The sequence below is a fragment of the Gavia stellata genome, chromosome 31 (assembly GCF_030936135.1).
Source record: "Gavia stellata isolate bGavSte3 chromosome 31, bGavSte3.hap2, whole genome shotgun sequence".
Lineage (NCBI taxonomy): Eukaryota > Metazoa > Chordata > Aves > Gaviiformes > Gaviidae > Gavia > Gavia stellata.
In genome coordinates, this window is record NC_082624.1 from 5,063,516 (window position 1) to 5,088,726 (window position 25,211).

At 38.6% G+C, this 25,211-nt stretch overlaps 1 protein-coding gene across 1 annotated transcript in view; it reads left to right on the forward strand.

Moving 5' to 3' along the window:
• UNC5D (unc-5 netrin receptor D) overlaps positions 1-25,211 on the forward strand; it is an 85,161-nt gene that overhangs the window by 15,634 nt on the left and 44,316 nt on the right. The window contains exons 4-6 of the mRNA XM_009808545.2: positions 20,868-21,048; positions 21,898-22,065; positions 23,370-23,534. Of these exons, the coding sequence (XP_009806847.2) occupies positions 20,868-21,048; positions 21,898-22,065; positions 23,370-23,534 (514 nt within the window). The remainder of the gene's footprint in view (positions 1-20,867; positions 21,049-21,897; positions 22,066-23,369; positions 23,535-25,211) is intronic.

Sequence of the window (25,211 nt, forward strand, 5' to 3'; positions counted from 1 at the left end):
ATTTTTGGGGTGGGACAGCAGGGATGACACAGAGATCATACAGTGATCAAGACCAAACCTCACAGAGAGGTTCTTTAGGGAGAATTCCTCTAGATCAAGTTTAGTTTTGTTGGGACAAATTTCTGTTTCTACCATCTGTTCCAGAATGAGTAAGGCTTCCATATCTCGTCACCAGTAGCAATGAAAATACCCAGATTAAGTTTGTTTATATGCATTAATTTCCACACACAGTATGTATAAAAGGAGTTAGGAGGATATGGATTAAAGGTTTGGATCCATCGTTTAAATGTATCTAACTGTATATGGCTTAAAACTTGGCTTCTATAAGTTAATTTACAAATAATGGAAGCTCACGTGACATTGTCAATGCTCTGCGTACTCATACAGTTCAGTTTCAGTAAATAGCCTTTAAGCTGAATAACACATTAGTGAAAGCAAACAATCAAGGAGGATTACAAATAAAGAACGCCAGTATTCTAATTCAGCTTTAATGTTACACAGGCATGAATCAGGAACACCAAATCCTGCTGAGACAAGCTCTGCTTTTAATGCTGCTTTGAAATGCACTGTACTGTCTTGATTCACCTAGCAGCAAATTTCAGTTGCTTGTGTCAGCTAGGTCTTAAGTAAAAAACTTATAAAGGAGCATCTCTGTAAATCTGCATTCTCTTTCCAAGAATTTGATTACACCCTTCATGGAGCCAAAGTCCATCTCTTGCGCATGAAATACTATTGAATGTGCCTGATTTTACTAATAATAAAACCTCATGTGGCAACAGCAGTCAAGAAAACTGGGTAGCTGAGGTACTACCTATTGTTTTACCCTTTCAAGTAGTGTAGACAGCCATAGCAAATTATGAAACCATTTTGAATTCTGCATGTGCAGAATAGGCACCTACCTCTAAATGTGGTAATACCACATACCATCTCTTGGAGCACCATGGCTCTGCTCTGAGAGTGTGCTGCCTCTCAGTTTACATGCAGGTCCAGGTCAGCTGTCTTCAGCCCCTGTAGCCCAGCCTGTATTTCTATCTCTGCAGCCTTTGTTAGCAGGTTTCCCATCTCCAGAGTTTGTCTCTATGAAGAAGGGAACATGAGAAAATTCTGCACATCTCTGCTTTCGGAGGTTGCTTAGGGTTTGGGGCATTCTGGGTGCATTGCCACAGCAGTGTAAGAGAGTAACAAAACCCAAATCCTGACACTAGGTAGACTGGAAAAAGGTTTTAAATTCTCTTCTCATGCATTCATATGGCAAGCAAAACAGAGCTGGTGAGCAGCTGCGCTTGCAGGCATCAGCACCCAACCCAAATAAATTCAGTTTTTTGAGTTAAACATCCAAATAAAAAAGAAAATCTAGCATTTAAGTAGAGCATCTGATAATCCCCTGCTGTGGCAAACGTTGATTTAAATATAACAGTCTCTGCTGGCACAGGCTTCATGGGACCAGAGCCATTTCTGTCACTATTGATGTGGAGTTGGCCTAGGGAAGAGACAGTTCTGGCTTTCAATCCCCACAACAGATTCTCCCCATAGATGGGTTTATTAATTGTGTGCAACAGAGGCCTCATTTAGCTTGGAGTATATGCAGCGAGGGAGTTGTTGTGTAGTGTAGGAATCAGCTAAACTCTGATGAATCCTTGTCTGCTGGTCATTTTTGTTAGGCTGCCGGGTGCGTACCTTGGGCTCGGATCTCTGGACCTGAGTTGTACTGCTGAGACTGTTTCACCCCACGGATATCAGAGGAAGTACTTCTGATTTTCATTAGCATGATGAAAATGAGAGGTAAAGGGAGGGCTGAGTTCTCCTCTCAGAAAATGTGGAGTTGAATATTGAGTTTGCCAGAGCAACATCTTTAGCCTTGCTACTGATGATTATCTGCATCTCTTCACAAGACTAACCTTGTTCATTATATACAGCTTGTTGTTTTGGGAACATTTTGAAGAAATTTGTGAAGGGAAGAAGGGGTTCACTCTATTACGACGACATGTTTAAAAGCAGTGTATTTGACGGTGACATAACACATGATGCATTTCTTCGAGCTGCATTATCTGCTAGTCTGACTTAACCGGTAGCCTCCCTTCACACACAAACTTCTGTTACTAGAAAGAAACCTTTACTGCAGCTTAAACAAACGTGAGGTCTGGTGCAAAGCACCTTGGCTTGGCTGAAGTACCACGTGCCTGTTCAGGCATGGTGGCACCTTGGGCTAGTGCATGGCTACGTGCCAGGCTCTGAGAGCTCAGGCAGCCCATCAATTCAGCTCTGAAAACCTATCAGACATATCCGCAGGTTCTTGTCCTAGTGGGCAGCCAGCCCCACGTATAACTAGCCTCAGCTGCTGTGAGAAGTTCATCATGTTATTGAGGTAAAGTGCTTCTCATACTTGGGTTGTATTATTTTTTTTCCAGTGCACAGTGCTATGTTTTCTGTGTATGTTTTGCGCTTGTTTATTGTTGTTGTGTAAGTTTATTTTATTACCTTGCATTATTCCTAGGAAGACACAGCAGTTATTCATGGTGCACTCCTTTGTCTCACACTAAGCATTACACTGGTTTTAGATGACTTTTAGAGAATATTCTTAACCTATAGCCTTGCATAAAATACACTCTGCATTCAGCTTTAGCCAAGGCTCTTAATGTCCTGCATGTGACTTATAAATGGCTACAGTTCAGCCTTGAAAATGTGAAATGAGGACCAGCTGGAGCAAATGAGGCATAGCTTAGCCCATTTTAAAAAAGAGAGAATGTGTTGCATAATGCCTAATGGAGTTCAGTAGTCTCTCTGTTTACTTCTCCACCCCTGCTTCTGAAGTTCTCGGGCATTTTCTCTTCATTCATCCCAATCCTGGAAAAAGGTTTATCAAGAGGCAATTGTGCAGTCCGTCTTGGGATCATGCAGGTAGTAATACGCTGAAGTCAGAGCTTCCATGTGTGGTTCAGTCAACAAGTGGTATAGGTTGACTTTGCTTTCTGTTCATGTAATTCTGATTTTTTTAAGCAGTGCTCCATTTTATAGAGTATTACATATAAGACCTTTTCTTTTTTCTTCTCCGATACATCTTCTCAAGTGAATTTCCTGACATATTCTTTCCTTATCTTCTCAGCTGACCTTTACTTTTATTCTTTCTTTAAATAGTTTTTCTCTAGTCTCTGTTCTCTTCAGTTTCTTGAACCTCTCCTTTTTTGGGGGTGGGCAGGGGGAAGACATCAACAATAGATGCTCCTTTTTGCTGCGTTTGACAAGCTTGCTGCTCTTTGTGTATACATTAGCATTTTCAGTCTCTCCTTCATTCTGTTTAATACTTTCTCCTCCTTCCTCCTCCTGCGTTTAAATAATTTTTCTCTAGAGCATATACTCTTTGAGGTCCTTTTTCTTGTGTTCACCTTCAGCATAAAGCTGGCTTCCCCTGGGGCCCCCATGGGTGTAAAACAGCATTTGCGTGGTTCAGATTGCGGGGCTAGGAGACTAAAGTGGGATTTTGCACTTGGTGCCATGTATAGTCTGATGCTAAGAGTTTTAGATGCTGCCACGTTATCTAAGATTCTGTAACCCTTTGCATATAGGTTCACAAAGATGTTTAAAGGAGTTAAACACATCTGGGTCCCTAAGCCAGCCAGGCGAGCTCATTTTTACAAATCTCAGCTTTAAATCGATACACAAAGTACAAAGCAATGGAGATGCAAGCTGCTAGTTTCTAAATAGGTATTAAGCCCTCATCCTTGAGAAATACATGTTGTACTGCTATTTTCTATGTATTACAGTCCTGCCATTAACATGATATAGTGCTGTTCATACCTATTACCTTGACTATATAAAGCAACTTTGGTAAGATTTCATATCCATAATGCTGGCAGGTTCGTAACCCTAATCACACCTTAGTGTTTTCCTGTGCTCTTGCCAAAGGATATTTTTCTTTCTATTAATTCTAAGAACATACTGAGCACTGGAGTCGCTGCCTCTCAGTGACACAATCGTTTGCTTTCGAAGTGAAACAATGAAGAATGCAGACAACTTGATTCTGTCATTTTATGCAGCTCTGTACCAGCTTAGGTGTAGCATCTGGAATCGATATGACTAATAGATCCTGGTGGTTTGCGACAGAGTCAGCAAACAGAATAAATTATAACATCCTCTCTAGTTCACTGATGGTAATTCCTTCTAACTGTCTGGTTCTTGACAGTCATGATGTTGCACTCTGTGACTGTTGTCAAACCAGTCTTGAACTGTAACCTGGAAAATACACGGTCGATATCCATTTAGTTAAGTTTAGGATAATCTCTGTTCTTTATGTTCTACCTTATTAGTGCTTCAGAGAGTAAAATATTAATTATTTTTGGTACAGGAGGTAAAAATGTGCTTGCTTTTGTAGCTAGTAATCTTTTTAGACAACTGGTTTTAAGTTCCTTTCGCTATTTTGGACAGGTGGTGTGGTATGTTGGAGGCATATCACTACTGAATCTTCCAGCAGTGACAAAAGGGCTTTAAATTTCTCAAGCTGTCATAGGTTGTTCCTGTTCAATTCAGTGGACTTGATAATCAGGTTTTTAAATGTTTCTTTAACTGGATAGCGAGCTTCCGTATTCTGTACTGACATTAACCATCAGGAGGAGTTTCTATCACCTTCTTGAGACCTAGATTTAATGTGAACTTAGTATGTCTTAAATTTGAAGAAGGGTGTGAAACTGATAGTCCTGTAAAATGGCACGCCTTCTAAAACTGCCAATGAAATGCACACAGCTGGCCTGTGGTGAATTTAATAAATTCTGTCATCATTGGTAGTTACTGTAGATTTATACTGTTTCTTAGAAATGTCAGTCCCTTTGCATTGAAGTGCCATATAAACCCTGATAGTAGAGATAAGTATTTATAAACCTCAGTCTTTCAAATAAATAAAAGCAAAACAAAAATATCTTTAGTTTACTAGACTCTGCTCATCTTTACGAGAACAATGCTGCAGTTCTTATGCTGCTAAATGCGAGACCTGCGGTTTTGTGCTGAATACGGTATTAGCTCAGAGGAGCCAATTCCCAACTAGAAATGGCTGATGGGTAACAGTATTGAAGTCCATTGTGATGCATGAGGTGCAAATCTGAGCAGAAGTTGACCTTAAAATTTATTCTAAATCCCTTTTATTATAAATAAATACTCTCTGAGACTAAGCCTCTGAATAGCCCATATCTGAGCATTAGTAGCAACTTGCAGCTCTTTCTACATCTACTGTCTGATTTTGGGCTTTTTTTTGTAATAAAAGGGCAGTTGTTGTGCTAAACTATTACTGATGAGTGTAAACTTGTGTTGAGTGCTCTGCAGAGGCTTCTGGAATACTCTGGAATATCTTTATCATTTAATATATGCATATATTTAAGTTTTAAATGTGCTGTATCCAGTGCTACTTTTTCAAATGTTTAACACAGATTTTGACATTTTAATGGACTGCTGTAGATGTTCCAGTGAATATCTGCATGAGTTCTGATGGTTTATTTACTACTATAGCTTTTAATGGAAATGTAAAATCATTTCTCATCTAGGCAGTACATATTCCATTGCAAACACATCAACAAAATGTGAAACCCACATAAAATTCAAAAGCTGCAAGTATTCCAAAAGTAGTGAGAGGCATTGCTGTTTATTCTACATAGGCTTGTGTATTTATGGGACTTTTCCACATACAGTAAAATGTAATATGGCAGGATAATGGTATTGTAGTAAAACACTATGGCAAAAAAGGCTGGTGAATTATAGTCTTCAATGAATCTTGTTTCTAGTTATAGAAAACGGAGTATGATTACTAAATGCAAACAGCGTGCATTTTATACAGTTAGTTATAGATCTTGGGTCTCGTGTCTGGAATATCAATATTTGCTTTACTTTTAAGGTACATTAGTTACAAATACAATAAAAGTGTTTCATTTTTCACCGAAGACATTTCACTTTCAAGACTGAGCTCGGGTATATGCAATATGTCTGAATGATTATTTATCTACATGTAAGCTCTTCCTATAGACTGGTTTTACTTTTAAGCAACCACTGCAGCCAACATTCACATTTTTAAAATCATAAAGTTATGGGAAGCTGTAAGAAATTTAGTAGTTAACTTAGACATGACAAAATTAGATGACATTGCATTTGGAACAGTGAAATAAATTCCTTTTGCTTTGTGAAGGGATTATGCAAATTCTTAACTCTTACTGTTAGTTATGAAAAGTAGGTTTCAACATTTCCGAACCCCTGACTGTTTCTCTGTAGTTGGGTGGTAGCACATAAGCTGTTAACACTCTAAGGTCTCTAAAGCGTCCCTGCCTCTGCGGGAGGGCATGTCGTCTTACACTTCAGATCTTCAGCTTACTACTGAAGCATTACTCCCAACTGGTAATGAGTATTGTTTCTGGAAAAGAAATTGGTCATATTACAAATCCAAGTTTAATGGTAATTGCTAATGTCTCTAAACAGATACATTCACCTTGAAATAGTCCATGCTATATTATGATGGTTAGCAGGTCAGGCTTCTAAGATACAAAGGTATTCAAATGATTAATAGGTTCTTCTGAGGTGCTACCCTTACGTTAGGGCATATGTAACCTTGAGGTCATTTGGGTGACAGCCAGCTGACAAATACAAGATCTTAAAATTCTGGTTGAATTGGTATGTATACTCTATGGTATTGCTGTTTATGAATTATACCTTAAAATACTGACATTTCAGGGGAAAAAAAATCCCCTTTTCTAGAAAGCAGCGTTTTAATGACAGTTTGTACACATCCCACAGCATCTTCTGGAGATGTTAAGAATTGCACAAATATCTAACTTATGAGTGTTTTCCATGGAGAATTGTCGATAAGATCCGTTTTGGCATAAAGTAGTAAAGAATTATGAAGTACAGATTCTGCTTTGGAAGTCACTACACACATACGAAGGCAAGAAACGTTTCCAGAGTCAAGCCACATTGTGGCTTGTGAATCTTCGAACAGATCATGATTTTTCATGGACTTAATTGTCTGTCTTTGGGGAGTGAAGGTTCTGTTAACTAGCAGCACCACTTGCAGACTAAGGACCAATTATTCATTTAGCTGGGAGAAATAGGTATTTCTTCCAGGTATGTACATCATTACTGCTTCTTTTCTGTTACAACTCCAAGAATCCGAAAAAAATTCAGTTTTTTTTATTAGACATTATCCAACATTGTATGTATGGATTAAAGCAGCAGTTACTAGGCTAATGAAACTGAATGGGGTGTGTGTGGACAAAGCAGTTTTGAACCCACTCAGAACATAAAACTCTATTGAAGAGTCCGTACAGATTTTAGAAGTATCAATTTACCTTCCCTTTAATCTCCATTTATCAGTTCTCAACATACCCTACCAAATGAAACAGAACAACCTCTACATGTTGATTCTTTTCTACTGAAACCATGCGATAGCTTACTCCTAATTGCTCACTTAATTATTCTGGTAATTTCTTCTCCAATTTTATTTGCTCTGAATTTAAAAATTCTGCCATTTCTCTCTGTTGCAAACGAACACACACAGGCACACAAATGTGGCCTGTTCAGATTTTTTGCTGCTTTTAAGATCAACTTCATCATTTTCATTTTTCATACTTTCACATCTAGCAAAGATTGAGGAATGTGCAGTTATTGTGGATAACACAGGACATGCTGGCCTGGACTGATTGTGTTCAGGACATGACAATCTTACCTAGTAATACATAGGGCCTCTCTTTTCTATAAAACGTCTGCTCAATTAAAGCCTTTTTGTTTAAGCCTGTGACTGCTTCATAGAAGCATGGACAAAACAAAAACAGAACAAAGATTTAGTTCATTTTAAATGCTGTTTCATCTTTGGTCAAATCTAGTATTCGTTCCTTGCCCTTCATCACCTGTCATCTTTGAGAGAAATGTCTGCTTCGGTGTTACCTTTCTGCCTTTTTTCCTGAAGTACTTAAACTTCAATGCCCTGAACTTTTTTTTTAGTCAACCTAGATCATGGATTAGGTATTACAACAGGAGTTGTAATACACGGACTACAGAGCCTGGAGTAATACTCTGTAGAGGTTCAAACAAAGAACAGGTTTCAAAGGCAAAAAAGGCTTGTGATTATCAGTGCTTGTTAAAACCACTTTAATGCTATTGCTCAATATGCTAAAATAAAAAGCCTTAGATTTCACAGTTATTCTTTGTAAGCGGGGAATAAAAAGGACATGGTTTTGCATAGAACTGGTAGTCTTTTAAATATGTTCCAGACGTTTTAGTGGGTTTTGTTAGCTGTCTACATTTCAGGGCAACACAACCAGTTACATAAATGGGGATACCTGGTTGTGCAACTTAGGGTAACGGTGAGTTTATTTCTTTTCTTTTTGCTTTGTTACAATCACTTTTTAAAAAAAAAATATTGCTAAGCTATTTAACATTGAACTGGATTTACATTGGCAACTCTGAAATGTTAAGGAAAGCCCATATTGTCAATGCAATGCTTTTTTTCCCAATGTTTGTCCTCGTTTCTGCTGCAGACAGCTGACTAGCAAACAAACATCCCTTTTTATACCATACCTGAATGAGTGAACAAGCTCAGCCAGGTGTGCTGCGTGGCTGTTGAGCCTCGCCATATAATGTGCTTTAAGACTTACGTTATTTTAAGGCTTATGTTATTTTAAACCATAGTGTTAACAAAGTGACATGGGCAGATAAAATGCCTTTCGAGTATTTGAGTTAAGAGGAATTTCTAAGTGGCTTCTTGTAGGGATGCCCTGAGCATTTTTCATGTATTCAGTGTTGCTGCCCGTTCTTTGAGCTCATCGTAAAAGACCGGCCCATCGCCACAGCCTCATACATAAAATACCTTGCGTTATATGTGAGCAATCTCAGGGAGTCATAGATTGTGTAAGATCTGTGTAAAACTAACCCATTTCTTTGGACTGCGTGTGTTAGATCAACACGTGTTCTCATTCTGCAATACAGCTGTCACCTAAATTTAGTTTTCACACGTGTGCATAAGATGTAGTCCATTTGACTGGGCCGGTCATTCATCACCGGTGTGTCTACTGGCCAGAAGAAATACCCAATATACCCATGTTGTGGAAAACCTGCTTCTGATATGTGTTTATCGTTTAGTGAAAAAATTACGAAGTTCCAGGTAAGCAGGTTTGATGATTTATTTTGGAAATCAAGCTCAGGGGTATTTAGCATTGTTTGAACTCGCATACTTTACCATGAGTATGCGGAACTCTACCAAGTTGCAGTGCGGGGCCATTCCTTTAGCTAGAAGCCACTACAGCTTTTTCATTCCCATTTAGGCCAGCCACTAGAGAGAGGAGGAACACTTACGCTGCATTTGTTGCCTTCTGCCATCCTAATACAGTTTGAGATCATACTCCTTTCTTAATTATTCTGCCACTGCGCTGTTCGAATGTGTTAGACCTGTCACTTCATTTTTTACCTGTACCCTTTTCTTACCTGTACCAACTATTTGAAACAATGACATTTGTCAGCTCTCTTCTTGTCTTCTTAATGGTATCTCCAGGTGCCTCTTTTACTGATTTTGTACATTTTGCAGCTATTGGAAGCAATCCTAGTTCCTGCACATATACCCTTTATTTGAAAAAATCCTTGGATGTTCTCTCCAAAATGAGTCTATGTGCTGGATTTCATGCAAGGAAGTGAACTCTGTACTGTGTTTTCCTCCAGTAGAAAAAAATGCTTGTTTTCCTTCTGGGATTTGACTTGTTCTAAGAAAATCGGTACACTCGGGAGCTACTGAGGTCATGAAACAGAAAAGCTGGAGCAAAACACTTCTGAATTAGATGGCTAAAATGTGGGGGAAAAAAAAGTGAAATAACTTTGTAGTTCCCCTGAATAGATAATTCCTTTTTATAAAGACATGTGCTTTGGGGCTTTTCTTTTTTTGATGTACTGTTTTGCAGTGGCATATATTTTTCTGGTACTATTTTCAGAAATGTTCTTAATTTTGAATGCTTGAACATGAAAGGATAAGTTTTAAGACTTTATCATTATGTTTGTAATTATAAATAATAAAGGTAATTGTGTGAAAGAGTCCTACAAGGATTTGGAAACTTTACTGTGGTGTACATTTTGACCAAACAAGATAGCTAGAGGCTTTATCAATACTGGCCTGTTGTTCTGGTCAGCAGGAGGAGTGACTGTTGTGGTTATTTACTAGTGCTGTGTTAGTGCCTTAGAGGTCTTGTTTGTTTTTTCTGTCCCTGATTCCTGAAGGTTAGATCTTCAGCATGTTTGGCAATCTTCTCTGGATACTTACAACTTTATAATACAACAAACCTGCTGTATTCCTCAGTCTGTGAAGAGCATATAGCACTTCTGCACAATACTTTAATGCGCAGCTGCTTTTATTCCCTTTGCAGTGGGATGCAAACTTCTGAATTTGAATGCTGAAAGCAAACGTTTGTGAGCAGAAGGATCAAATCTATTTGGTAGAAGGCTGTATTATCCTCTGATTGTTGATGTATTTACATACATTTACAAAGACCTGACAATGTCACGTGGGCAACTAGAATTTGGAAACATGGCATCTTTTGCTCAGGGAGTGGGCTATGGTGAAAGGAAAAGATGCAAGGCTCGTTGGGAAAGGGAATCATGGCAGAGCATTTCTCAAACCTTCCCAATTTTGTGCATTCAGAAACAGGCAGGAAGGATATATGATGTCTTCAAAGCAACAGAGAAAACTTCTCTTAGAATTGGTTTTGGTTTTTTCCTAGCCAAGGTAATTCAAGATGTCAGGAACGTATGGCACAGTTTGTGCTGGAGCAAAAGAGGGAAGGTGCATGAAGAACTGCAGGGAGGATTGAGTGGGAGAAGGAACAATCTGCTAGGAGCCAGTTCTAGACTGAGTGCGGGTTCTGGGAAAGCACTGCTACTAACCAGGACAAAACCGTCTCTTGGGCACAGCTTGCACGAAGAACAGACTGTGTTAGCGATTTTTGATCCTCTCACATTAGCACCCATTTTGCTAAATTGCAGTTGCACAGTCATAGCAAGAGCAGCTGGTTTACTGCCAATTGTGACTAGTGCTCTAATCGAGAAGGGGAGAGGGGAAAATGCAACATGTCCTTGGAGTAAAGTGTTTCTGTATCTACTACACTTCAGTGCAGATTCAAATGTCATCTGCTAGAAAGTGAGTATCTTGTGATGAACTACTACCCATGTGCTCATAGTATTTTCTTCTTAGTCTGTTAATCACCCTTCACCCTTGAAGCTGTTCTTGCTCTTCCTTTTTATTTTTGTGATTTCTGTGCAACTGAATTTTCCTTTTATGTCTAAGGAAGCTCCTCTGCCAACTGTCTCCCTCTCGAGGAGTCCCCAAATATGTTGATCCTTTCTGATCAACCACTTGTCTTCTCCCACAAGCAAGGGAGATGAGTACCTGCCCTTATGTTCAAGATCACCAACACACACTGAATGTGCTCCTAATGCAAATGCATTTTTTCTTTAATCTATGTAGAGAGACATATGTGTGTACCTAAGTAGTTACAATACAGTTGGACTAACCTTGATGTATATCACAGTGGGACCAAAGGAAATCAGTACCATCTAATAAATGATGTTTTGTCCTACTGTAGTTATTTGGAGCTCTACTTAGAGATACAAACATAAGCTTCTAAGCAGAAAATTTACCCTCTTATAGATAGATTCCTTAACTTCACAGGAAGAGGAAAACTTGTATCCTTTTCAAAAAAAAAAAAGAAGATTGTGCTGCTTTAGAGGTGAAAAGACTATTGACAGGTTGAAATATTCAACCTACCCAACCAACCTGGCATGAGAAAACACCCACTAGTAGATAACAGTTTCAGGATCTTTAATAACTTCAGAGTAGTAGTTTATATTTGTTACTGCACTTTCTAGCTGTGTTTCTTTTTACAGCACGCCTTTTGTGTCTAGTATCATTAGAGTACTGTGAAACCGAAATGCTGTAACATTAAAGGTTCAGGGAATGTTTTACCTCCCTGGACAGAGATCAACACCTTTTTTAATTGCAAACAATGTTATACAGAGAAAGCAGTAAGTTGTGAATCTGGTGCTCTGCTGCATTTAGTATGCATCTAGTAACACAGCATAAATGTTACACATTTGTTAACTAACAATTGTATTTCTTTATAGCGTTTGAGTTTAAATACTTTTCCAGTGTGTAGGAAAAGATGATTCATTAACGGATCTAAAGGATGTTTCTGTTAGTAATATCTCACAGTTACATTCTTGAGATTATTATATCTGAAGGCTGCTAACAAAAAAGAGCAACATTATGTATTAATGATTCACCATAACTCTTGAGAACAGTAAAATTATAGCCTTGTTTGCTGTGATGTACAGAACAGGAGTACAGAAGTTGCTGTGAAAATGGAGATGAGGAGGCCACACAACCAACCAAACTAATGACAACTAGCCAGCTAATCTCAGGTATGATTATTGAAAGCAAATAATAGAGACTGTAGTTCCAAGCAGGATCATATCCGCACTTACTAGTGTGCTATCTGAGCAATTCTTCTGACATTCATTTTTCAAAGACTTGGACCTTTCCTCTAAATTTTCTCGAGCGCAATGATCTGAAGCGTGAGTAGGGATACTACGGGGTTTTTGTAATGCCGTGCAGTGATGTTTGCTCAGAAGCAGTTAGAAGTGCAAGAGAAGAGATCTCTCTATTTGCACTCTTTGTTTTCAATTACTGTAAGCTTTCTGTGATGATTTCTTATCTCTAAGAATTTGGTATAAATGTGATACTGCCTATCAGGATGCCATGGTAGCAAAACACTGTAAACATAATTTCCAATGATCTTATCTAAAAATGTTTTTCAGTGTCAATTGCACTAATAATTACTTTCCAAATGTTTGTGCATTGCAAAACTAATAAAATGTCGCCAGTGTGGCACCATGGACACCCTCCCTGGAGCCTTTAGATGTTTGCTTCTTTCTAACCATCCAAATTCACAATACTGAGAAACATACTGTGTACATTGCATACTTTTAAAACAAGATCTGTGGATTACTCTATATCCTTAGATTCTGAGTTTCTAGAAAAAGAAAAGCTGCATATGAGTCTTATCTGCTCACCTATATCGCTCAGCTTTATAGTCAAGGGACTAGGATTTGAGTTTCAACTAGATCCTTTAATTCTGCTTACCATAAAATAATTGAAGTCAAGTAATTTATGTGCACTGCCCCACTGGAAAACTACCATACAAGCCTGCATAATAACCTTTCAGTTTATTAATGCTGATTCATTCATAATTTTTGCATGGAGGTAAAAAACAGTACTCCAATTAATGTTAGATGGTTTTTCCTCCACAAATAGGAATAAAGATGAACTTATTTGGGGATCTGATGATATCTTTAACAATCAGACTGTACCATTAGCAATGGCATATTTAGCAATGTATCTTTGTAACAATGTTTTAAAATAGCATGTCTGAGTCAACTCCTTGCCCACCTTTAGCATTATAAATTGAGATAGATATAATCTTTCCCATTATACTCAAAATAATATTTTAATTTCATTTTGACTCATGCCCTCCCATGTTAGCCTTTTTCCCCTTCTCTGGATTTTTCAGCCATATGAACATTTGGTTGTGATTTTAAAGCACACAAACAAAAATGCTAACTTCATTGCGAACTGGACATGGCTCAGAGTACGAGCTATGGTATACAGAGTGCCATGAGTGAATATAATCTCTCTTGGCTTCCCATGCTATTGGAGGTTTATGTAGCAAATACACTAGCTGCATGCCACGTAAAGTGAAATAATGAGAAAGAAAACGTGCATTAGCAGCATGCAGCACTTGAGTTTTCAGATGATCCCTCTTGCAACAACTGAGTGCATCTCTTCAAAGAGAGGATTCCTCTGCTGCTTTCCACAGTACAGCCAACAAAAGCCCGGGCTGATTGATGAGTTAGTCAGTGTGTCAGATTTATGTAATGAGATTATACATTCAATCTAATGAAGGGAAAATATGCTTACCAGAACAGTATGACAGCGCTGTGATTAAACGATTCGGTAACAGTATTCCCTCAGTGGATTAATTTAAAAAAATGCAGCAGGTACAGTTGACCTGCTTCTTGTGTGTTGCTAGCGGTAAGCTCCTAGCAAGGAAGATTAATGGTTCTTGATTGTGTTGATAAAAGAACTATGTGATCATAAAGGTCGATATGAATGGTTTGTATCCAGCAAACTGGCTTGGTTTTTTTATTATTCTCCCACAATGATTTATGCTGATGAAGGCTTCTCCTGCTTATTTGTTTGAGTCTTGGGGTAGAAAGCAAAATAAGATTGTAACAAAGATATGCTGCCATTTTAATGCATCACTGAAATTGGAGCACCTGCCCTGCCTATACTCATCCATTCTAACTGTAACATCAAGGAAGATTTCTCCAGCTTAGACACACTTGAATTTTTAGAAACAGGAGTTTCATGCTAGATCTGAAAGGAATTGAAAGGAATGTGTCTTGCTTTCTTTCACTGAAAAAGCCATTTTTAATAAGGCTTTTAAAGACTGGGGAATATGAGACCTAAATCAATGATAAGGTAGAAAGAACTTTGTCTAGCCAGAGGCCTGAGCTGATTAGTATGGCGGGGGAATATTCATAAAAGCTAACGTTACCCTAGCGATACAATCTCCCTTAGGTTTGCTCTAGAGTCAGTGGAGAAAGTGTCAGAAGCCTGATATACCTGCTGTTAATCATGATGTGGAGGAAAATCTATTGCAAACGTTTTCTATTAGAAGAAACTTTTTTTGTAGGAAAGAAATCAGCTTCAAACATGTTTTCTTCTCCAGTTAAAAAAAAGCTTTCAGCTAGAAATTAGATATTCTGCATTTTAGAAGTTCTTAGCCTTTTTCTTCCTTCTTTTTTAATGCAGTCAGATTCTAGAGGGGAAAATATGGTATTGCCTAGTTCTTTTGTGTATATAACAGTGTTACTTTTGTTCTTAGGGAGCTAAGAGCTCAAGTAGAGATTCCTTCTGTATTATTTATGCTGAATTAATTAAGTACCTTTATGGGCAACAGCAAGAATGTTATTGGAATCAACTTCAAGATAATGGTTGCTGTTCTGCAGTTGTCATTACAGCAGTGTAAGAAGAATTAAGATCCAAAGAGTTGTCTCTAACAGACCTATTTTAAGGACTTCTTGTCAGTTTGGATAGCTTGGTGTTCTGTTAGGTCAAAATTTCATGTGCAAACTTTATTCCTCTCTATTGAAAGTTGTGGGGGAGGATTGTTTAATTAAAAAACAGATAATGGATATGTCAAACAGGTATTACAGACAAAGGACACAGACATAAAAATGCACTAACATTCCAGATTATTTCTTGTTACATTTTCTTTAAATGGTCTATGCATCAAGACATGTCTCTCTTTTTTTTTTTTTTTTTTTCCCCCCCTTTCTGCCCCCAACACACCTTTTTTGTCCTCTGTATGTTAGGAATCTTTACATTTATCTTTAACATATATAGGTATTTTTAACAGCTTCACACTAAACATGTTTTTGGATAATATTTATTACCAGATACAGAGTTCTGACCCTTGCAAAGTTAGAGCTAATGTTAGTAATGACAAGACAATGTGCACCTTCTGCTACGGTAGGCAGATGTATGGAGGAGAAGAAATGTGAGATTAAAGAAATCAGAACAAAAAAATGCTTGAGAAATATTTGAGCCACTGACAAAACGTGGGGTTACAAAGCACTTCATCTCAGGCCATTGGTTTTAAGTTAATGTCTAGTCAAGTGTGGCCAAATATCTGAGAAATATTTACCATCATTGTCACTTGTAAACTTGCTGTTTGGTCATACTCCTTGGTGTGCTACTTTTGGTTTTGTCTGGCTCACAAAAAGACAGTCTCTGCCTTGCTACAAGGGAAGCGTAAGATATCAGAGAGAGTTGTGCTTAGTGTAGTTATCTGCAATCTTGTGAGCAGCAATATACCTATTTATTCATTGCATTCTCTACCGTACTTTCTAAACATTAGTCTGTTGTACTTACATTTAAAATATTAAGCTAATCTGGGACTGACAAAAGATACAATTATTGGCTTGTACTCTAAGAACATAATGAACAGCGGCATTAGTTTAAAGGAAGGTTAAGGATGTGTTTACTACTTTCTCTCTCTGAGAGAAAGAGTATTTAAAATCTGTAAATTGACTATACTATAAGAAACGTTTGTGCTGCCGTAAGTCAGGTGTTGACCTTTCCCGTCTTAAAATCATGAAGCGTTTATCTCGCATCGAGAAAGCAATTGATTCTCTCTTCAAGAGAAGCTGACATTCTAACTATATTATCTTTGATATATATGTACTCTGGTTATTGACCATATGAGAAAGTCAGATGTTGTATTTAGAGGGCAGGATAGTGTAATCTAAAAGCAGGAGTACCAAGGTCTTTTGTCTTCTGACCTACAAAATTATCATGTGTGTCCACATGAACTCTGAGTTGTATTGTTCCTGTTGGGTATTAAATCTCTTTATAGTCTCAAAGAAGAGACACTAGAAAGAACAGAAAATTCAGTCATGGGCAGCCGGCCCTCAGGATGTTTAAATTAGATCAAGCAATTGATGAAGAACTCTTAGTGCATCAAATCATTTAAGGCCCATAACTGATATCTGACCTACTGTCATCTTTAATAAGTCTGGTATTAAAACCAAACAAAGAAAAAAGTAATTTCTATTACTGCAAATAAGAATATTCTTCAGTCTTACAGGAGGTTTGCCAGCTGTATAGCCTCCCTCTCAAATTTGGCAAAGGAGGAGTAGTGCTTAGCCAGAAGAATGTTATTTTCTCACCTGGAGTTAGTCAGCTTTTCTCCTTGAATTGCACAGGTGATGTCTGTCTAAAGGCCTAACACAGTGCCTGTCAAAGTGAAATAAAATGCTCCCAGTGATAATTGCCATCAGGCTCAAAAGCAGCTGAGATTTTGGGGCAAAACATTCTGGTCCCATAGAAGCCACAACTATAACCCATAAAATGGGCAGAGTTTTAAGGGAACCACAGCAACCTTTTGCCAGAGCTTTCCTGCAGTCTTTAACTCAGCCATGTTCCTGCCTCCATCAATATTCTCATGGATATTTGCGAGTCCCCGGAGCACCTGAATTTGCTATATGGCAACTGGAAGATGTATGTCTGTAGTATCTCTATGGCTGCATACACAAGTAAGGCTGACATGCATACATTATTTATTTTGCGCATCCTAAGCACGGTGAGACTCCATCACCTGCAGTAACTCAAAGAGCAGTTGTGTTCCTGTGATGTGAAGCTGACAGGCTGTTTTAATGTTGTATACAGTAGACAGAAATATGGATGAGTTGGGATAAGCTTTATTTTTAAAGAAAAAGAGTTTGCTAACTCCCGTCGTAATCTACCTAGGACATGGTGTATTTAACTGATTTTACTTTGATAATGCTGTAAGCTGGTCTTTGATAATTGCTTTCTGTAATTGGAACAAATTTATGATTATGCTAATTTATCTGCTGCCACCCAATATTTAGTAGCTGAGTTAATCCATATATGCCCCTGCATTTCTTTTGTAGATCATTACGTGATTAGCCTTTGTTAGAAATTGATGGGGGTATTTTAATTCTGAGCAGATTTAATTTCAGGGGTAAAAAATCAGATGTCTTTATATAAACTTATGGCATATTATAGCAGTTTTTAAGCCTAATTCAAGACAGAAACATTTAAGATCTTCAGGCAGACTAATTCTTAAAAAGAAATGTATTTCATTGTGTTACAAGCAACTGTGTGACCTCCACTGATGATAAAGCGAGGGAAGTTAAATGCTAATGAGTTTTGAGTCTACTCTTCAGGCGTTGCAGGTTGGCAATTCAGAACACCATGCCTTGTTTCAGTATGGAGACCTTGTAGGTTTCTTTGTTGCCTTTATTTTGCTTGGTTGTTTTTTGTGTGTATTTGTGTGTGGGCTGAATTTCTCCAAGGGTTGCATTACTGCAAGGAACAACCACCTTTTGTCATCATGACTCCTTTAAATTTATCAGTTTATTCTATGAATTCATCCCTTAGTTCTCCATCTTTGAAAGCATTCCTTTGCTGAGGCAAAGGCAGTGAATGAGTTTGAATAAGTCTGATTTTTCTTCAAGGGAGGGGAAGGCTGGTATTAGAGAGGAGCATTCGCAGTGTCATCAAGCCTCCAGATATGTAAAAGGCAACACATGCCCTCACTTACAAGTCATCTTTCGATCGCACATCTCTCAACACTTTCATGTTTATGTTCCGTCTGTTTAATGGTATCCCTTCACTGTGATCATCGTTCTTTTAAATGCTTTGCAGTGATGTAAATGTTTTCATTCACCAAGCCTTGCAGTCCTAGACTCAGTAAAGAGTGGATCAGTGTGCGCTCTCTCCTGGAAAAGTTGTCTACAGGTAAAATAGCCCGAAGTGCTAGTCTAACAGTAATAAGGACCTTGAACCCTCCTGTGCCCTAACAATACTAAGGAAAGCAAATTCAGGGAGTGAGACTTTTGGCGAAAAGTCTCCTCGGGGCTTACCTAACCAAGTGTACCTGTGCCCGGCACTGCCTCCTTTGACGTCATGGGGCATACCTTAGAAACTCACCGTCTTGCAACTTCACTCTAAATGTTTATTCTGATGTGCACTGTAGCATACGAAGTCATGTGGTCCCAAAACTCTTCAAACTTTTGTGAAGGAGAGTGTTTAAAAAATAAAAAAAAGTTAAGATTTGAGAGACATTACGACAGAGCATTGTAAGAATGCAGAAATACACAGCTATGTCTTGAATGCTTAATGTAAGCTTTGATGGTGACATTCTGCCTTTGTTATCATTTTTCATTAACTGCAGTTTGAGTAAAAGAGTATATAGACCTAAAATCTTTTAACTACTTTCAGTATGAAATGTAAAATGTATTTCATACCCAGGTAATGCCTCTTTGACAGATATGTAAAATAATCACTTTATTTAATTCCGTTGTCACCATGTAGGATAAGTGTGCCACAGACCTAGATTCTTTTCAAGGTGAGTTCCCAGCTGACTGCTGTGGTGCCGGGACAGGAGACACGATGGAGGTGTCGTCACATACCTTCTGTCCCCAGCTAACCAAAATGACTGATGCTACTGGAAGGGGAACCTGCTGTCTGGCATGAAATCTAATTGGCTTTGATGGTCAGCTTTTGCAGATTTGTTTATAAACTGGAAAATCTACAAATTGCAGGCCATCTGCGCAGAAGAGTGTGCTAATGAATGCCTGTAGCTAGCAAATCCATAAGCTCATTACCACAAAGTTCCAAGTCCTTCCACAAGTTCCTAAACAAGGCTGTTCATCTGAACTGAGATGAGAAGGGTATTTGACTTCAGGGTACAGCCATACCTCCTTCAGGCCTAGAAAAGCTATTAAAATAACTCACATTTATGCAGGCTTTTAATAGAATCTGTTGATTCTGCTGCTATTTTTAATTTTTCATTTCTGTAACAGCAGCTTACTGTGCCTTAACTATTCGGTTTTTAATGTTTCAAGTAGAGAAATGCCTTGCAGATAATTCCTGGGTCTACTCAGAGATATGTTGGTTGGTGAACTAGAGAAGATGTATTGAAATAGATTATACACAGCATTTCACGGTATTTATGTACCTTGACAACAAATACTAATGGCCTCTGGTTTAAAAATGTTTATGTAAATTGGGAATCTGTTATGATGACTTAGCTCTTTCACTGTGTGTGATGTCAAGTGATTCTATTCTTCTGTCTGTTTCTCTCTCAAAAAAAGTGGAATTAATAATACTTACTACGTGTCATCCCAATCTATTACGAAGCTTAACTGATCTTTGTCCAATTGTTTGAATATGTAAAGCACTGTATATCAAGAGTAGTATTTTAAAATATTTCTTATTCTCTCTTGGTTGAGATTTTCTTCCATTTTCTTTGAATAAAAATCAGCCTTTCTAAGTTACTAGCCCATGCTGCCTTCCTCTAAGGTTTAGGAAGAAAAAAGTGGCAATCATTAGCTGACTTTCACTTGGACTGCTCGTATTCGTTGGTCATGTCTCTCTCTCTGCAACTTGAGTCAAAGGAAGTATTTCCTGATCAGATTAATGAGGTCGTTAGCCAGAGGCATCAGGTGCCTTCGTTTGGCTTTACAGGTTTACAGACTTTTCCCCCTGTTTTGTCATTCTCCTAGGGAAGCCAAAAGGGCTCTCCTAAATAGGACAATAATTGAATAAATGAATAGTTACAATAAAAGCAAAATGCGCAGTATAGATTCAAGAACAAATATAAAGTAAATAATAAGATGCAATTATTTAAGAAAATTATTTCATGTTCAAACTTTAATACTTACGGTGAAGAGAACCAGGAGGTAAATGAAATATATTCAACTAGTGTGATCCAGTATTTTTTATTATCACTTCTTGTTTCCTTGGATTAAATATTAAAGCCTCCTAACTACCTACCAAACACAGAAAATCGTGATTAATTGTTCTGCTCCTTTTTATTCCTATCCTCCTCTTCCTCATCTTTCCTTCCTTTTCTCCCAGTAGAGCAAAAATACTGTTTCCCTTATAATCCACACCCCTGCAACTCTGAATGAGCTCTTTGCCATTTTCTTTTTGTTCTTTTATTATTCGTTATTTTATTATGTCCTAGCATTTCATTTGGTGTGCCTTTGTTAATAAGCTCTAGGGTCTTCAGAATAGGAGTAGATTCTTTTCTGAATTTGTGAATGTCTGCCTTTTTGGGAAGCCCATCCTAGCTTTGTTTTTATCTTAATGTTTATAATAAAGATCACAATGACATTTATTAATGAAATCATTGAAATATAGTTTTGCAGATTTCCTGCTTCTGTCTTTCCTTTTCCTACTTCATGTTCTTCTCTGCTCCATCCCTCTCCAGGTGGAATGGCTAAAGAATGAGGAGCCCATAGATTCCAACCTGGATGAGAACATTGACACCAGAGCAGACCACAACCTCATCATTCGACAGGCGCGTCTGTCTGACTCTGGGAACTATACCTGCATGGCGGCCAACATTGTTGCCAAGAGAAGGAGCATGTCTGCGACAGTGGTGGTCTACGGTCAGTGGAAGTGTGATAATTATGGAAAAACTTAGATGTGTGTGCTTTTATTGCTGGAGTACTTTATATTTTTAACCTACAGCTGGTTCTAAATCAAATGGCTAACCTTGTTCCTTTATGATGAATCTCAGTTCTGTTGCTCAAGGCTGAGATCATGCCTGCTTTTAGAGTGGTTAGAATTATGAGGTTTTTGTTTGTGATGGATTCCCAGAAGTTATGTCAATAATAACAATCCTTGCTCTGGATATTAAGAAGGTCCAATTATAAGCTAAACCACATAAATAAGCCTTGCCTGTATCAGGAAACCCTGAAGCACATGCCTAGGGAGGTACAAAAAGGGCTGCCTGAATTGGGTCTGTGGTACTGCAGTGTCCAAGCACTAGTGAATCTAGACGTTACACAGCAAAGGACGAAAGAGCAGAACCATTGCTTTACGACCATCCTCTGTTGCTTGCCATGTTTATTGCTGCATGTGACATTTTTTTGGTGGAGGCAGAGCATTCTTAAATCACCCTTTTTAAAATAAAGAGGTCTTGTTTATGATTTAAGCAAAGCGTATTTTATGAGAATTGAGGTGTCTGCTTTTACCTCCCTCTTAGACTCTATTAGTCATTGCACTTCTTAGCGTATTGCTTTTCCAAAACAAACATTTGTGTTCTTTGACACCATGGTTTTTATGTAGTTGTGTCCTGATGCTTTGTAGGTGGCAGTGCTCCTACTTCAGCTTGGAATTCAGCTGTAGAATGTAAAACCAAAATTGGCCTTTGAATGAAATGATCTGATCAGATTTGTTGCTTGATGTCTCTTGGCACACCTACCCACAACCACAAACATGTTTGTGTTTTGCAGTTAATGGAGGCTGGTCATCATGGACTGAGTGGTCGAACTGCAATGCACGGTGTGGTCGGGGCTGGCAGAAGCGATCACGAACCTGTACCAACCCTGCTCCACTCAACGGAGGTGCATTTTGTGAAGGAATGTCAGTGCAGAAAATTACCTGCACTTCTCTTTGCCCTGGTGAGATATGCTCAGTCTACTAAGGAATAACTTTGGGTGTCACATTTACGGGAGAGGTCTTCCAGTCTGAAATGCCAGGTAGACAACTGTGCTTTGAAGAGCCCACTGAGGTCAAAAAGGAAATGGGAAATACTTGCATCCTTGTTTAGTCTACAGCTCAGAGCCTCGTGTAGGGTCCGAGCAGTAGGCGCAAGCACCTGTGGCCTGATCTGCCAGGTTTGTCAGTGCTTTAACTTACACTGAAGCTAACTAAATACTCAATAACAAAACAGCAACTGGTTCAATGTGAAAAATCATGTAAGTGGGTGTGGGGGTATAGGGAAAGGATGGAGGTGACGTTAGCAACACTAGAAAGAGAAACACTTCTGAGAACTTCACGTAAACATATTATTTAGCTTGCAGAAGTTTGCTTTCAAGTATATTAACCTTTTTAAATTGAGCTTATGCTATACATGGAGCACGGTGTTACATCCCTGGACACTGTACATTTCCTCATTTGTCCACCTGAAACCTCCCTTATCTGATTTTGGAACTGGTGTTTCACATATACAGCTGAAGAAAGTTAGTAGGATTGTATGCATGTGTGTTTTAAGAGACTATGTTTGCCTGTGGTCACAGCATAACTTGTCTGGATTCTGGCAAATCTCTCTTCTAGCTTTTATGAGTTTTTAAATACAACATGTCCTGAACTGGGATTTAAAGAATTTCATATTATTTGTATTTGTCTCTGTGTTCATCTGACCGTTCTTCAATCGGATTTATGCATGAAGAAGAAAGGGAACTGTGGAATCCCTTCCCATTTGGGAGAGGGTCAGAGACAGCTATAAAGCAGTCAGCAAAGCAACATATTGATCCATTGTCTTGCTCAGGGCATTAGCCAGAAGTCTACAAGGCCGGCTATGCTCTTTCTGTAAGTGTCAGCATCATTTCTCTGGTAGGAAAATGCGTGGCCTCCCTACATCAGGCTGTTTTAAGGTAGAATTTGTATTGAAACGTTAGAAGCTAATAGCAAGGTGGCAAAGGAAATTTTTCCTCCTGCAGTTTTAATGGACTATATTTGCAGAATGTTATATACTAGTGCTATTTTTAAATCTTCCACGCTGCACGCTTGAGTTGGTGCATTCTAATGCTGGATTTTAACTTCACATCTGATAAAACTATATTTATTTATCCAAAGAATTATACTTTGTTTTACTTGCTGTGATCTGAGGAGAGATAGGAAACAAGTATTCTTGGTAGGAGCTCTTAACTACACCAGTTTGATATGCAGTGATGATGCCTGTTTTTCCTTCCTCCCCATTCAGTGGACGGAAGCTGGGAGGTGTGGAGTGAGTGGTCTGTGTGCAGTCCGGAATGCGAGCATTTGAGAGTTCGGGAATGTATCGCACCACCTCCAAGAAACGGAGGGAAGTACTGCGAGGGCTTGAGTCAGGAGTCGGAGAATTGCACTGACGGGCTTTGCATTCAAGGTGAGTAACAGTTGGCACCAAATTGGATTTAGGAGGTATGGCCTAAAATGTATACTGTAATCCAGATAATGTAGCATATCTGCCACACCCCCATGTCAGTAGAACTCTTCTGGCTGAAATATTACTGTGAAAAAATAGATTGTTTTCAGGGGGCTGCATATGTGAAGTTTGAAATCCACAGTGGTTTCTGAGTCACTGGATTTGTGTAGCACATACTTTACCTATTAATTATCAGATGAGTCTAAAAATCCAAATAAAGGTTTTTTACAATGTGTAATTATGACCACCTGCTACAACATATTTCACAGAATGTACTAGTTAGCCTTCTACCTTTTCTTGCAAGTAAATTGGCAAAGCACCAACATGAATACTCTTGGTGCAAGAGCTGTTTAAGGTCAAAGTTTACTCCATTTGTTGCCTTGAACACAGAAGTTAAATAAAGGCAAATCTACTCGATGGTGAGTTCCCTGTGAAAGGATTTGCCCTTCAGAAATGTCTGGAAAGCATCTGGCATTTGGTAGTTGCTACTATCAACAAACAACTAGGAGCCAAGAAAATCAGCTCTGCAGCTGTAGAGATGCGGAACACCCAGGGGCAGCTGCAGAGTCTCAAAACAAAGAAGAAATTCACAGGTTTATTCCTATGCTGAATGCTGTTCCCTGTCCATGAAGTGATACCGTCACCTCATCACTTCCTAGCAATGAAATGGCAGCCGCGGGAGCAATCAGGAATGCTAAGGCTGAAAGATGTAAACTGAAATAAGTTACTTTTTCTTTAATGTTGTATTTAAATGGTCCTCTTTCTCTGTTTCTGTGGTACTGCATTACCTTTCCTTCTTGATCTTTTGCATGTATGTGTTCACGTTATGCTTGGCAGTCATTTTCTTCTTCCACCATGATGCATGCAACAGAAGGAATGTGCCTATAAACCCTAAGCCTCATACTCCTGACCATCACAAACGTGCTTACAGTAGTGTAAGTGCCTCTGGCCTTCCCCCTGTGCACCTTCCTAATACTGGTGGTTGGCAGTTTTAGGGAGAAAGAAACAGCCACTGTGCCCAAACAGTTCTTAAATGAAGTACATATGATGAGATGAGGAAAACAATTTTCTGAACAAAATGAACTCCCTTTTTTGTCCTGAGATTTTAATAATTTCTTAATGGCAGCTAGCATCCTGTATATTTATTCAGGCTTCAGCAATAAGTATACCTCGGCTGATACTTTAAATAAGATGATATTTGGTTTTGGAGGGAGGGAATACCCAGCAGTCTTGCTATATGTCTCTAACTACTTAAAGTTTCCAGGGTTACAGAACAGCTCTCCAGCTCCAAGGTGTCAGGCAGACAAGCTTCAGTGTTTAAAAGGACATAAATTAGACTTTTTTCCTTCCCCATGTTTTAAAAAACTAGTGAGAATTTGTGAGCACTGCAATTCATTCAGCTTTTGAGGCCCAACATGGTGATCCCATGATGTTTTCTGAGGTCTTTCTCCTCCCTATACATTAAATGAATGCCTTCCCTGTGGATGGCTTGATAAATCCAGAATCCATTCATGGGTGCAGATTAGCATATCCATTGGAAGACTGTCAGAAGGATGCACTGAAAGGGGCATGAGAAGCTGCAGCTGAGGTCTGCACACTTACCGTTGTTTGTGGCAGTCATGAGTTGACCTACCATCT